Here is a 16,609-nt window from a genome sequence, read left to right on the forward strand (position 1 = left end):
GTTTGAATCGGTTATGACTTCTTCTATGTTAGCAAATGTAGTCTCAAGGAATGCTGGTAATTTCAGTAACACTAATGATAATAGAGATGGTTATCCATCTAGAGATGGTGGTTATGGTGGTCATGGAAATCGAGGTGGTGGTAGAGGTCGAGGTAGAGTGACACAGCGTGTAGCGCGAGTGTGAAGAAAACACACCAAAATAAACCCTTGAAAGAGCAAACTTCAATGGCCGAAGTTTGGCTTTCAAGAAGACACAAAAACAAGACTGTTTTGCTAAGAAAACCCAAATAGGTTGCTGAAATTTGATTGATTAAAACTTGATTACAAACTCTAGATCCTAGGCATATTTATAGTATTTGGCTAATCCAAATCCATCTAATATTTGTAAACAAAATCCAACTAGAATTCTAATAGAAATAAATCCTAATCCAACATGAAGTAGAATTCTAAATCAAGTAGAAACATGAAATTGAATCCTAAATCAAGTAGAATTCTAAAAACTTAAGAAGTATTAAAATAACATAAAGTAGAATCCTAAACCAAGTAGAATTCTAAAACTTAAGAAGTATTAAAATATTGTTTCGGCTTGGTCGGGTTGGCTTTGGGCTGGGTCTTGATTGGTGACCGCATCATTCACCTCCACTTGAGAAGAATTCGTCCTCGAATTATGATCTGGGTATGACAAGTCAACATCCGACAAATACAAAGAAAGATCAGCAACATTGAATGTTTTGGAAATACCCATATGATTTGGCAAATCCACAACATAAGCATTATCATTGATCTTCTTTCTAATCTTGTAAGGACCATACTTCTTTGGCTTGAGCTTGTTCTGTTGTCTTGTAGGAATCAGTTCCTTCTTTAAGAATATCATGACTTCATCTCCAACTGCAAATACCTTGTGCTTCCTATGCTTGTCAGTTGTTGCCTTGTACTTCTTATTCGCCTTGTGCAACTTTTGCTTGACATCTTCCTGAATTGCTTGAACGTGTTTGGCTAAGTCACTAGCTGCAACATTGAAACCTGGTACCTTTGGCAATTTTACCAAATCCAATGCATGATTAGGAACTTTCATGTATACGATAGAGAATGGTGATCTTCCTGTTGAGCTATGCACGGCATTGTTGTAGGCAAATTCCGCTTGAGTTATGACTAGGTCCCATTGTCTTGACTTGTCTTTGCAAACACTGCGAATCAGATTTCCTAAGGTACGATTCACCACCTCTGTCTGTCTATTAGTCTGGGGATGTGCTGTGCTGTTGAAATTCAAAGATGAATCGAACATTCTCCACAAGGTAATCCAGAAGTGACTCAAAAACCTTGTATCACGATCCGAAGTAATAGTTTTAGAGACTCCATGTAGTCTAACAATCTCCTTGAAAAACAGTTTGGCTGTAGCTACTGCATCTGCCGTCTTCTTGCATGGGAGAAAGTGCGCCATCTTGGAAAACCTGTCAACCACTACAAAAACAGAATCCATACCTCGTTGGGTTCGCGGTAGACCCAACACGAAGTCCATAGACAAATCTTCCCAAATAGCATTGGCAACAGGTAATAGCATGTAGAGACCGGCGTTAGAAGAGTGCCCCTTAGCTATTTGACATATATAACACCTCGCCACAATAATAGAAACATCTCTCCTTGCTCTTGGCCAATAATACCTTCCCATAAGAACTTCAATAGTCTTGTCTCTGCCAAGATGCCCTGCTAAGCCACCACCATGTAAATCCCGAATAATTTTCTCACAAAGAGATGTGCAAGGGATGCACAATTGATTTCCCTTCATGAGAAACCCATCATGCACATAGAAATCTCCTGATGGTTGCTGAGACATGCATTGTTCCCACACATGTTTGAAATCCTCGTCTGTCGCATATAATTCTTTCAAGCACTTAAACCCAACAATCTCAACACTAAGGGTCTTGATCAAATCCACACGCCTACTCAAAGCGTCCGCCACTCGATTATGTTGTCTCGACTTATGTACAATTTTATATGGAAATTTATTAATAAAGCAGACCATCTAGCATGCATATCACTCCTTAATTGCCTTTGGCTACTCAAGTACTTAAGAGCTTGGTGATCCGTGTAAAGAACAAATTCTTTGGCAATCAAGTAATGTTCCCATGTCTTAAGAGCCCTCACCACTGCATAAAACTCCTTATCATAAGTAGACCACTTTCTTCTGGCTTCACACAACTTCTCATTGAAAAATGCAATTGGTCTCTTCTCTTGGGACAACACAGCACCTATACCCACTCCACTCGCATCACACTCAACCTCAAACAATTTGTCAAAGCTTGGCAAAGCTAAGACAGGAGCGGTACATACTTTCTCTTTTATCAAGGTGAAACTTAGCTCTTGTTCTTCACCCCAATGGAACTTTCCTTTCTTTAAACACTCAGTAATTGGAGCCACAATACTACTAAAGTGTTTGATAAACCGCCTATAGAAAGTCGCTAACCCATGGAAACTTCGCACATCACTGACATTTTTAGGGGTTGGCCACTCTTTAATAGCTCGCAATTTTTCCTCATCTACCTTTACGCCCTCTTTGCTTATAACAAAGCCCAAGAACAAGAAGCTCTCACTCATAAAAGTACACTTCTTCAAATTAGCATAAAGTTTGTTTTCCCTTAACACACTCAACACCTCTCGAATATGCCCCTCATGCTCATTAATAGACTTACTGTATATCAAAATATCATCAAAATACACCACAACGAATTTACCAATGAAAGGGCATAATACTTGGTTCATTAGTCTCATGAAAGTGCTTGGTGCATTGGTTAGTCCAAAGGGCATGACTAACCACTCAAACAACCCATCTCTCGTCTTGAAAGCTGTCTTCTACTCATCTCCAGGTCGAATTCTGATTTGATGATAACCACTTCTAAGATCAATTTTGGTAAAAATCACAGCCCCATCAAGTTGATCAAGCATGTCGTCGAGCTTAGGAATTGGAAATTTGTACACAATAGTAATTTTGTTGATGGCTCTACTATCAACACACATCCTCCAACTCCCATCTTTCTTTGGTGTCAATAATGCTGGCACTGCACATGGACTCATGCTAGTTTGAATGTGTCTTTTTCTCAACAATTCCTCTACCTGCTCTCGCAAAATCTCATTCTCCCTAGGACTCATCCTGTAGTGTGGTAGGTTAGGCAAGCTAGCACCAGGAACCAAGTCAATGTGGTGTTGAATATCTCTCATAAGAGGTAGCTCATTAGGCAACTCCTCAGGAACCACATCATGAAATTCCTCCAACAATCCCTGCACCTCCACTGGAATTTGATTCACCTTCAGGGGCTCACTCACACTGTCTCCCTTGATAACCAATAAGTGAACCTCTCGAGTATCCTTACACTCCCTCACAAACTCAGTGTATTTATGTGTAATGGTAAGAAAATTTCACCCCTCCACTTTAAAAGCTTTGCTTTGATTCTTTTCCACTATGGGTAACAAAGTATAACGCACACCTTCTTTCTCAAGTTGATATATGTTTTTCCTACCCGAGTGCTTAGCATCCATATCAAATTGCCAAGGCCTCCCAAATAAAATATGGCAAGCATCCATATCAATAATATCACAATAGACTTCATCGGAGTACTTACCAATAGAGAAAGGCACCTTGCAACGTTCATCCACATGTATGCCACCAACTTCTTTGATCCATCCAATCATGTAAGGGCTTGGATGTTTTTCAGGAGTTAACTGCATCTTTGCCACCACGTCTCTTCCTATGATATTCTCCTGACTTCCACTATCAATAATCAACTCAAAGATTTTTCCTTTCACCGTACACCTCGTGCGAAAAAGCTTATGTCGTTGAGTAGTATCTTCATCCTTTTGAGATAGCATTAACTTCCTCACAACACAAGTATATTGCCCATGTCCATAATCTTCTTCGTCATCCTCCCCATCAGGCCCGCAATATACTTCCTCTTCAGCAACATCTTCCTCTTCCTTTTCTACAATGTTAACTATTTTCCTCCTTGGACAATCACTAGATCGATGCCCAACCTCATTGCACTTGAAACATTTTAAAAGAATAGGCTTTGCATAAGGATTAGGGGATTTTGGAAGATTAGAAGTAGTACCTTGAATGTTTCCTCCTGTTGTAGCCTTATTAGGGTTGACTGTATGGGGTGGATTGGAGGGTTGCGCTTCTTGAACCGACTTGCCTTTATCAAAAGTTGCTTGTTTATTTTCATTCCCACTATATCGACGATAGTTGTCATTACGAGATCTCTCACTCAACGTTAACTCAGCCTTTAAAGCTAAGTTCCTTGCTTCTTGCACACTAAGAACCATCTGAACCCCAATTTTATCATGAATAGCAGGCTTCAATTCATTCAAGTAACGAGCTTCTTGTTGATTGTCACTTTCTGACAATTGGTTTCTCTCCGCCAATCGCAGAAACTCAGAGGTATATTCATTCACTCTTCATTCCCTGTGCACATATTTGATAAGCTTCAAACATATATTGTTCATAGTCAGGGGGCAAAAACCTACCTTTTAATAGTTGTTTCATTTGTCTCCATGTCTGAACTGGTTGTCGGCCTTCCCTCAATCTCGTTTCTCTTAATCGCTCCCACCAAACAGATGCATCGCCCTTCAACCTGTAAGCCACTAACTTTACTTGTCGTTCATCTGGGATCTCCATGTATTCAAAAAAACGATCAACCTCAGTGATCCAATCCAGGAACCCCTCAATATCAAGATCTCCACTAAAGGTAGGAATATCAACTTTTAGTTTATACTCATCGTTGCCCCAGTGGTTGTGCTGATGCGCATTCCTCCTAACCCCCCTACCACCAGGGTTAGCTATTTCTCGACCAAAATCATCCTCTTCATCGCTATCTTCAATCACTGGTCTTCTAGGATTAACAAGGACATGATTAATGGGTGGTCTTCCCGCTCCGGCTTGATTCACCCCATTATTCAAGTTCCTGTCATCATCAACTCGTAGTAAGGTGCCCAATTGGTTGCTATGTTGCTCCAATCGCTGCTGGATAGTACGAGTTACTTCCCGCTGTTCTTCGATTGCTCTCCAAACTGCGGACAATCCCTGATCACCGTCACGAGGCTGGTTGCTACCGTTACCTTCAAGATTAGCCATCTGATTGGTTGATTAACCGCTCTGATACCACCTGACACAGCATGTAGCGCGAGTGTGAAGAAAACACACCAAAATAAACCCTTGAAAGAGCAAACTTCAATGGCCGAAGTTTTGCTTTCAAGAAGACGCAAAAACAAGACTGTTTTGCTAAGAAAACTCAAATAGGTTGCTGAAATTTGATTGATTAAAACTTGATTACAAACTCTAGATCCTAGGCATATTTATAGTATTTGGCTAATCCAAATCCATCTAATATTTGTAAACAAAATCCAACTAGAATTCTAATAGAAATAAATCCTAATCCAACATGAAGTAGAATTCTAAATCAAGTAGAAATATGAAATTGAATCCTAAATCAAGTAGAATTCTAAAAACTTAAGAAGTATTAAAATAACATAAAGTAGAATCCTAAACCAAGTAGAATTCTAAAACTTAAGAAGTATTAAAATATTGTTCCGGCGTGGTCGGGTCGGCTTTGGGCCGGGTCTTGATTGGTGACTGCATCATAGAGCCTTTGGTCGAAAGTTTTATTGCCAATTATGTGGCAAATCAGGACACTTTGTTGATAGGTGTTATCACCGATATGACAAAAACTTTCAGAGACCTAATTTGAATCAAAACTTTAACAGATCCAATGGAGTTGTTCAGAATGATCCTAGAGCTTACATGACTTCCCTCAGTGAGTCTAATGGATCTTACATGAATGAGATAGGTTCAGTACAAAGAGCTTCCTATGGAAATTTTTCTTCTTTACCTGGAAATCTACCTCAGTCTTCTTTAGTAGATCCTTCGTGGTTCGTTGATTCTGGGGCCATGAATCACATTACCTCACAACTTAACAATCTCTCACTACATGCTCCCTACAATGGTGCAAACAAAGTAATTGTTGGAAATGGTAAGAATTTACCAATCTCTAATATTGGTGTTAGTCATGTTTACACTCAGACTCATCCTAAATCAGTTCTCTCTTTGCCTAATATTCTTCATGTACCAAGCATAACTAAAAATTTACTAAGTGTGTCACAGTTTACTCGTGATCACAATGTTGTTGCTGAATTTGATAAAGGACAAGAGTTTAGGGCAGGTGTTACTCCAAGGACAACTTAAGGATATAATCTATCAATGGATTCCAATATTTGCTCATGCTGCTTCCAGCCCTTCTGTTCATCCTATCAAGCAGCCTGTTAAACATTTTTCTTTTAGACCTGATTTGTATTTGAACCAAAATAATAAACAACATTTGTTTTTGAATACTTGTAATAAACAGTCTTTATTTGGTCATGGACTGTTAGTTAGTGCTAATGTAGCTCAAAGTCAGAATGTTTGTCAACAATGGCATGCTCGGTTACGGCATCCCTCATCCAATGTATTGAAAAGTGTCTTGAATAAAATTCAAATTCCTTTTTCAAGGTCTGAAATTTTCTTCTGTGACTCTTGTAAAATGGGAAAATTACATCAGCTTCCTTTTGCTGATTGTCCAATCAAATGCACAAAACCTTTGGAGTTGATATATTCTGATCTATGGGGACCCTCACCAGTTGTGTTGATTGAAGGATATAGATACTATATCATATTTGTGGATGCCTATACACGTTACACTTGGCTATATCCCTTGAAACTTAAATCTGATGCTCTCTCAACCTTTAATGTTTTTCACAAATTTGCTGAACTTCAGTTTCAAGATAAACTAAAATCCATTCAAACTGATAATAGGAGAGAGTTTAAAGCCTTTTTACCCTATCTTTCTAACCATGGGATACAACCTCGTTTTACATGTCCTTATACTCATCAACAAAATGGGGTTGCCGAGTGAAAACATATACATATTGTGGAAATGGGTCTAACTCTATTAGCTCATGCAAAAATGCCTTTGAAATTTTGGGTGGAGGCTTTTCTCACTGCTGTTCACACTATAAATTTGTTGCCTGCAACTCCTCTCAAGTTAACTACTCCATTTGATCTCCTATATCATCAGTCACCTAATTACCTATATCGCCAACCTTTTGGATGTGCTTGTTTTCCTTATCTTAGACCCTACAACAAGCACAAATTTGATTTTCATTCCACAAAATGCGCATTCATTGGATATAGGCAAACTCAAGTTGGTTACAAGTGTTTGTATCCATCGGGTAAAGTGTATGTATCGAGACATGTTCAATTCAATCCAAGTGAATTTCCATTTACTGTTCTATTTCCTTCTTGATCATGTCATTCAGATGCTGTTGGGGTGTCAACTAATGGGTTATCCACTTCTTACTTCCAATTTTTTCCTTCTAATTGTTCCCAGGTAACACCACCCTTAGCTCCTGTCAAAACTTCTTTAGGTTCTTCTTCTATTTAGTAATCTCGTCCTTTATCTTCTCCACCTCCTCCATTTGTTACTGTTGTCTCATTCTCCATCTCCTGCACCCACACAGCCTGTTTCTAAACCTATTGCTGCACCAACCCCTTCTATTCATCCAATGATTACAAAATCTAAGTCTAAATAGTTAGTGACCTCTTCACCTCATGCCTTAGTAAGCTTTTTAGAACCAAACTCAGTTCGTGAAGCTCTTTTAGACTCACAGTGGGTTAAAGCCATGGAAGAAGAATTTTTAGCTTTGCAACGTACACATACATGGGATCTTGTTCCTCCTTCTATTGATATGAATTTAATTAGTTGTAAGTGGGTTTTCCGGGTCAAGTATAATTCTGATGGGACTGTTCTTAGACACAAGGCCAGACTTGTTGCTAAAGGCTTTTTTCAAAATCCGGGTGTAGATTATGTAGACACCTTTAGTCCCATAGTTAAAGCTTCTACCATTCGTGTTCTTTTCTCTTTAGCAATATCCTTTGGTTGGGAGATTCAACAAGTTGACATCAATAATGCCTTTTTGAATGGGGATCTAACAGAAGATGTTTTTATGACTCAACCTAAGGCGTTTGTTGATTCTAAGTTTCCCACACATGTTTGCAAACTAAGAAAGTCTCTCTATGGACTTAAACAGGCTCCTCAAGCCTAGTATACAAAATTACTAATTGCTTTACAAAGCCGGGGTTTCTCTAAAGCCACTTCGGATGCTTCATTATTCATTAAACACACTACTGAATTTGTGTTGTTTATCTTAGTCTATGTTGATGACATTTTATTAACTGGTTTTGATCCTACTGCATTGAAGTCCTGTATTCATGATTTGGACAAGCATTTTGCTCTTAAGACTCTTGGACCAGTTATCTATTTTCTGGGCTTTGAAGCCTATAGAAATTCTACTAGTTTATACTTGACCCAATCCAAATACACAATGGATCTATTAAAGAAAGTTGCTATGCAGGACTGTAAACCCTGCTCTACACCTATGGCTTCGGGTGTTTCCTTAACTGATGAGGGTGATTTGTTTGCTAATCCTTCTTTGTATCGTACTGTGATTGGCTCTTTGCAATACTTGACTTTTACACGACCTGACATAGCATTCACGATTAATAAACTAAGCCAATTTTTGTCTCCTCCTAGACTGCAACATTGGTCAGCTTGTAAGAGATTATTGAGGTATCTTAAGGGAACTGTTAGTCTCGGATTGTTTTTCTCCTCATCTTCTAAGGATATGTTTCTAGTTGTTTACATAGATGCAAACCATGCTAGCTACAATATCACAAGGAGATCAACCAATGGCTTTTGTGTATATTTGGGTACAAATTTAGTTGTGTGGGGTTCTAAGAAGCACTCTATAGTAGCTCGATTGGTTGGAGAGGTTGAATATCGAGCTGTGGCTCTAGGTGTTACTGAACTTTTGTGGCTTTGATCTTTACTTTCTGAACTGGGTTATGCATGTTCAACCACACCCATTGTGTGGAGTGATAATTTGGCTACTAAAAGCATGGCAGAGAACCCTGTTTTTCGTTCTCGAACCAAACATATAGAGATTGATGTTCATTTTGTGAGAGAGAAGGTTGAAAGTGGTGAAATTGAGATTCTGTATGTGCCTACTACTCATCAAGTTGCTGATATTCTTACCAAGGGACTGTCAAGAGATCAGTTTCTATTCCTTTGTAAGAAGCTTGGTTTGGTTTTATCTCCTACATTGCACACAGTATGTGCCTACTGCTCATCAAGTTGTTGATATTCTCACCAAGGAACTGTCAAGAGATTGGTTGTCATGTACCGTGGGAGTATAAGGGTGATTTTGTAATAAAATGTAATCTAAACCAGGCTACACTTTGAGTAATGGGATGATTAGACACCAAGGGAAGTTGGTGATTGGGGAAGAGGAAGCTCTAAAAAAGAGAATTATAGAGGCACTCCACGCCTCTCCTCTAGGGGGACACTCGGGTATTGTGAACACCTATCATCGAGTTAAGCAACTCTTTCGGTGGCCAGGACTCAAGAAGGATGTTATGGAGTTTGTGATTAGGTGTGACACTTGTAGGCGGTGCAAACCAGAAAATGTAGTGCCACCTGGATTACTTCAACCCCTAAATATTCCTGGGGGGCCATGGGAAGATATTTCAATGGATTTTATAGAAGGATTTCCAAAATCAGAAGGCCGAGACTGCATCATGGTAGTTGTGGATCGTTTTACCAAATATGGGCACTTTATGGGACTGATTCATCCATATACTGCCCAGGAGGTTGCCAAAATATTCCTAGACCAAGTACTGAAACTGCATGGAACACCCAAAGCCATAGTTTCTGACCGAGATAAAATCTTTACTAGCCGGCTGTGGAAGGAATTGATGGGGTTGCTGGGAGTAAAACTAAAGATGTCTAGTGCATACCACCCAGAATCTGATGGACAAACCGAAAGGGTTAATCAATGTTTAGAAATGTATCTCCGGTGTGTTTGTTTCCTTCAACCCAAGACCTGGCACAAATGGCTTCCACTGGCCCAATGGTGGTATAATTCCAGCCACCATTCAGCCATCAAACGGTCCCCATTTGAAGCCCTTTATGGTTACAAACCCCCACTTCTACCAGCATTGGCTGATCACTCAACAGTGGCATCCCTAGACGTATACTTACAGCAACGGCAGCAAGCTTTGCAGGAGATTAAGGAAGAGTTGGCTACTTCTCAAAATCGGATGAAACAATTTGCTGACAAAAGGAGGAGTGAAAGAGAATTCCAGGTTGGTGATGTTGTGTATCTTAAGCTGAAACCAGGACACTTACGGTCACTACTTCCCAATCCCAGCTCTAAATTGCATCCAAAGTTCTATGGACCTTTTCTAGTGATTGCAAGAATAGGATCGGTAGCTTACCGTTTGCAATTACCAGAGGGATCCAATATACACCCAGTTTTTCATGTCTCCCTTCTCAAGAAAGCAGTAGAGGCACAACCAGCAAGCTCTATCCTACCAAACCTTCCCCACATTGAAGCTCCTCTCCGGGAACCTATAGCTATACTGGATAAAAGAGTAATTTACAGACAAGGTGCGCCAATTACTCAAGTCCTCATCAAATGGACTGATCATCACTTCGAAGATAACACGTGGGAGTATCTGCCGGACATTCTGAACCAGTTTCCGCGAGTGGCCAGCCTTCTCCATATTTCTTGTGGACAAGAAATGTTTTGATGGGCGGGGTAAATGTCATGTACCGTGGGAGTATAAGGGTGATTTTGTAATAAAATGTAAGTGAGGGACGAGTTAGGCAAGAGTTAGTTAGCTGCTGAGGGAGTAGTACAAAGTTTGTTGCTGCTATTCAAACTTGTACATTCCCTATAGCTGTAATCTGTTACAGCTTGTGAGAGAGAATCCCAGCTATATAAGGATTCTCTCCCTTCCGTTAATGGCATTGAGAAATATTATCACTATTCCATTGAATTCTCTCTCTCTACTTCCTTACTCCTCCCTTATTATTTCTGTTTTCTCCCTTCCACTCTCTAAATTCCTAAGTCAGTCCCTCGGGACCTGACATTGGTTTCTATTTCTTTGTAAGAAATTTGGTTTGGTTTTATCTCCTACACAACATAGTCCTAAGTCTACTATCAACATTTCAGAAATAGCTCAGTCCAAGGAGTTTGATTTGAGGAGGAATGTTGAAGCATATACTGAATAAGTGGCTGATTTCTTTTAATTTTTGATGAGTTATATTTGTGTAGGCTGTTATATTGTTATATTTCTATGTTGTACATTTATATTTCAGCTTGCTATATAAACTCGAGCAATGCTATCATTTGTAAGTTTTGATTCATTTCAATAATTGAAAGTTTCTCTCTCTCATATTTCATTTCCTTTCGTATTCGAGTTTCATTACAGACACCACCCTTCAATAGGGCCATGGCCCCACCAAAGAGTAGCAAGCCTCAACACAATACGAGTATGTCCATATCAATGCAATCCACTTCAATTAATGAACTTGTCATGCGACATGAATAATATTACTCCTGTGTTATTAACCAATCTAGTGAATTTCACAACAGCAATGCCAACAATATTAACAAAAGTCTTGACCATCTTCTCTTTAAATCTCAATCCATAAACAGGTTGTTGTTTAGAAATAACAAATTTCAATACTACCTACTGTCAATGGACTATTTAAAGTCTGTGTTGTACCAAGAGTGTGCTTAAGGTATAAAGGAAGAAAACCTCGTACCATCGTCTTGGTTGTTCCAACAATCCAAACTAATTACCTAAAAATATAAAGACAGACAAAAAAACGAAACAACAAGAATAATGGGATAGGTCTCAACTGACTCGTGAGGGCTATAAGGCATTATGATGGGGGAGAAAAGAATATGCAACAACGAGAATTAAACATGCCATGTCACTACAAGGGATAGGGGACTGTAGTAATTCATAATGTCAAAGAACAATTAAAATGAAGGGAGTAACACACATAACACAAATCAATCATATCAATGCATATGGCGGGCATACTCACACCCATACAATCAATAAATTGGCAGACATACTCACACTTATGCATTCGTGGTGCACCAACTAACTAATAGTGCAGTAAGCATATAGTGTCCTAATATGATACTCCCATATGTCATGAAATAAAATAGAGATGCAATTTCTAGAAGTTTCTAGATGTCATGCCATGCAACCACATAGTCTTATCTATCATCTTCATGTAAGACAAGATGACCAAAGTAATAATGCACTCCTATTCCCCCAAATTTTTATGTAATTAAATGACTTGATTTTTTCAAGTGTCATGAATAAAGAGAATAAGGATAACATATTTATCAATAAGGTATGCATGCCAAAAGCACCATAATACCAAATATCCACTCGCCGCATTATACGGAACTAAACTAGTATACTGGGTCCTACTTGGGACTAGCCTGAATCACCTAAACAATAAATATATATAATTTAAATATGTTAGAAAAATTTAAGACTACAATAATACTAATCAACAAATTGATTTAACTCCTATATCAAATCCTAAAATTCAAATAGTACCAAGAAATAAGTCAATTCAAAATTTCTATACTAAATCCTAATTTTCTAATTTATCACTATATTCCTAAATCATGTAATTCAAATGTCGTCATTATACAAATAGTAGTATTAATTTAGCATTTTGCCTATTTTATTATTAATATTTGTTTTAAGAAAATCTCTTTCTCTCAAACTCTACTACTGTTTCACTCTTTCAATCTCTATTCTGTAGTCTCTCTTTCACTTGATTTGTGTGAATACCATTGCCTTGGTGCAGCTAATACAACGATCTATTTGGGATTGAAAAGGAATGTGAATGATGGTTGTATTTTAAAAAGTTATTCTTTTGGTTGTATTTTTTTTTTTAAAGCACCTGAGCTATCTTTATTAAAAAAGAAAAAGAAAAAGGGGATTTATTCAAACCTTTCCCTCTTAGTTGAACCCCCTTACATTTAAAAGGCCAAAACTTTGGCCGCTACGATCCCGTTATAATAAAATTCCTACCATTGCTATTGCCTACCACTGTTGCTGTGCCGAAGTTTGTGTCGTGTGTGTGTATTGATTTATCTTTTGTGAATTATTTGTTTTAACTTATTTATCTCTTTTTTTTGTTATGTTTGTATTTTATTGTACTCTAGTCCTACAAAGTAAGAACGTAATTTGGTCCAACAAAGTAGGAATGTAATCCTAAAAACTAGGAGCTAAAATCTAGGAGAATTCTTAGGATTTGTTGTGTATATATTTTCTGGATTGTCATTCGAGAATAGAGTAAGGAAATAAGCAGCAAGAGGCTTTTTTTCTACACGTTATGGTCATTGGCCACTGTCATAGCCGGCCGACATCCTATTGATTATATGCTTATTTGCTTTCTAATAGTTTAACCCTAATTAAAAAAATTTATTGCTTACTCCAAGCAAGAACAATTTATTTTAAATGAAATTATATTTTTATTATATCCTTTCAGAATCCTTGACGGTTCAAGTCTTGATTAATTAGTGTTCATGAGATTTAGTTCCAAACATTTTAGAGACTTGAAAAAGGGGATCCATACTCTTTCTCCTGTATAGGTTGGCAAGAATAAAACAGACTAGATCAATAGTTCTGTGGATAGTGGTGAGAAAAGGGTCTGGAGAAGTCTTCCTTTGCTTTTTCTCTTATTAATGATGCTTGTTTTCCAATTGAAGGAATGTGGTCATGAAATTGACCTCAAGTACTTGTGAGAAAGATTGTTAAGTCAATAGTAGCACTGCTTTATTTGTTTGCCTTTTTCTTTCACAAGACAAATATAACTCAAATTGGTAATGTAAAGTGGTTATTATTTTTTCTGTTCCAAGATATTTAGAGGGTGAATGCAGGGCCGGCCCGAGGCCCAGTGGGGCCCTAGGCGAAAATAATTTTTTTTTAAGAGGATGGGGCGCTGTATTTTTTAGAGGCCCCTAATTTATTTTTTTTTTTTTAAGAAGGGGAGGTGGGTTGTTCTGTGTGTGTGTGTGTGTAAGGAGGGGAGGTGGGTTGTTCTTTGTGTGTGGGGGTTGGGGGGGGGGGGGGGTTGCTGGGCGGTGGCTGTTTGGGGCCCCAAATTTTTGGGGGCCCTAGGCATAGGCCTTAGTGGCCTATGCCTTGGGCCGGCCCTGGTGTATGTTAGATACTCAACACGATTCTTACAATGGATGCGAAAGTGTTAGCAATTGGACTGGAATGACCAGTTCAACCATCTGACTGTCAACTAGTAACCTGGCAGTTTGTGCCTCATCTTGGATCATTTGGTCATAGATTATCTATCTATTCAATAAATAAACAATTACCCATTTGTGCAATTGAAACAGACATTGGTATTCATTCATCCTTATATTTAACTTATAATGCACAGAATATGTGATAAACTAGCTATATAAACTAATTGAGACTAACAATATGTATATTTATATATATATATATATGTTTATGTATAGTTGAGCTCGTTGAATGCCGTACAAGTGGAGGAAGGGCACTGTAGTGCTTATTTATAAGAATAAAAGAGATGTTCTAAGTTGTGAACATTATATAGTAATCACGTTAATGCACAACACTATGAAACTTTGGAGAGAGTGATAGAGCAAAGATAAAGAAGAGAAACCCAAGGCGTATAAAAATCCAGTCATGCATGGTAGGTTAACAAAGGAAGTTATATACTTGCTAAGGCGCCTAATGGAAGGATGTAGAGATAAACAAAAGGATGTACATATAGTGTTTATAGATATGGAAAAAGCTTAAACAAAGTTCCTATAGAATTCTCACTCATTAAATCTAGTTCTGTGAAATTTTTGAAGGCACATATAATTTGATAATCATTATTGTTGAAATCATTAAGTTAAATAGGATCCAATTTTTTTCTAAAAATTGAAGTCTTTCCATATTTTAACCCTCTTAACTGAGCTAAACTGCTTAAGGACTCCCAATACTTTTCCTTGGAGCAATTGCTTGACCTGGCGTCCTTGATCCTTTTTGATATGGGTAGCAGGATTATTGTGCATATCTGTGCTAACTTTAAATGAGACTAGTTATTTCCTATTTTATCCAAATGATTTGTGATCTGCTTGTTTGAGAATCTTCTAAAATTCACCGATTGGGTTTATTTCCTGATACTTCCACCATTGTATCTCCTTAAAAAAAAACCATCAAAATAACTTCACCAGCTTGATGCTAGTCTTTCTTCACATCTTGAATATGAAAAACTGTGGATGCCACTTTCAAGAGTGGATTACAGTTTGGGGGGCAAGAATTAATAGCTGGCAAATGTCATAATATTCTGTGCAAGTTATGAGATTTTATGTGCTCGTACTAATGATATATTTCATGGAATAATAGAATGCATCAATTGTTTTCTGGGTTTCCAAGTATGTGAGGACAGATTGACTGACTCTGCTTTCCAAGAGAAAGGTCACCTAGGTTTGGGTTGATGAATAATTTTTACAATCTTAATTGAGAAGGCATTGACAGTTTCTTGCGGCTCCTGGAATTTCTCAGTTCATTGTAATTGTTCTTTCAGTTCCAAATTATCTTGTTTCATGTTGAAAGTGTTTCCTCTCTCTCTCTCTCTCTCACACACACACACAAACATTATCATTTCAGTGAATCTTCTAGTAGTTGTGATCAAGAAGCACAAACCATTACCCCTTAAAATTAAAATTCACAAACAAATAGTCTAACTCTGAGCACAAAGACTAATATTTGAATGTTGAATACAATTAAACCTTAATGCATGAATTGGAAATGACAAATAAAATGATGTCTTTAGCACTTGTGTTCTGAAGTGTATTTTCACCCTTAGGTACTTGGTGTTGTTAAACCCCTAGGAACCCAACATTTTTCAGATCTTCTATTGATGCCTTCAGTAAAGTTTTTTTATGCTATTGTTTGAATTACAGGCTTTTAGGGGCTGTTGTTGTGATTGCAGCAAATGCTGGTGGTGCATGGACTCCAATTGGTGATGTTACCACTACTATGTTGTGGATACATGGCCAAATATCTACCTTGCAGACAATGAAGGTCTTCTTGTTGTTCCAATTTTGATCCTTGTCACCATTTTTCTTCCATAAATTCATGTTTGCACATCTCACTGTTCATCTGTGGGGCCCATCCATGTAGCTTACAAAATACTCTTTGATAGGTTTGTGGGTAATAGACCAAGTAAATAGTTGTAGTCTAGTGTTTTCCTGGAGTTGATGCCTTCATGGTTCTTTTATGCTAAAGTTATGGGTACATAGGGGAATAGTAGGGAGACTTTCTAGGAATTGTAGAAGCATTATATCTGCTCAAGAATCTGGACTTGGATGTATCATACATTTTGAGATTAAAGTTTTTCTGTCAATTTGGACTCAATACTGATCAATATGATTAACTGAACTGGGAAATATAAATATCTTCATCCAAGAAGCTAATTGCATGAAGAAAAAAAGCACAGAAATGTGGCCAAGGAGTTCATGCACAAGGAACCCATAAAGATATAAAACATGGGTTGGGATTGCAGAGTACAAAAAAGAAAGATAAAAATATACTTATGGTACATGATTCTCTGACACAAATTTGAGCTTAATGGAGAAGAGGAGTTATTCTAGACAGCCAAACACAAGTTGTGTT

The 16,609-nt window shown here is 37.9% G+C and overlaps 1 protein-coding gene across 3 annotated transcripts in view; it reads left to right on the forward strand.

Annotated features, from left to right (window-relative positions):
• LOC127801716 (sodium/proton antiporter 1) overlaps positions 1-16,609 on the forward strand; it is a 29,927-nt gene that overhangs the window by 10,447 nt on the left and 2,871 nt on the right. For all 3 annotated transcript variants that reach the window (XM_052337084.1, XM_052337082.1, XM_052337083.1), the window contains exon 4: positions 15,898-16,018. In XM_052337084.1, the coding sequence (XP_052193044.1) occupies positions 15,898-16,018 (121 nt within the window). The remainder of the gene's footprint in view (positions 1-15,897; positions 16,019-16,609) is intronic.

Source organism: Diospyros lotus, chromosome 5 (assembly GCF_014633365.1).
Source record: "Diospyros lotus cultivar Yz01 chromosome 5, ASM1463336v1, whole genome shotgun sequence".
NCBI lineage: Eukaryota > Viridiplantae > Streptophyta > Magnoliopsida > Ericales > Ebenaceae > Diospyros > Diospyros lotus.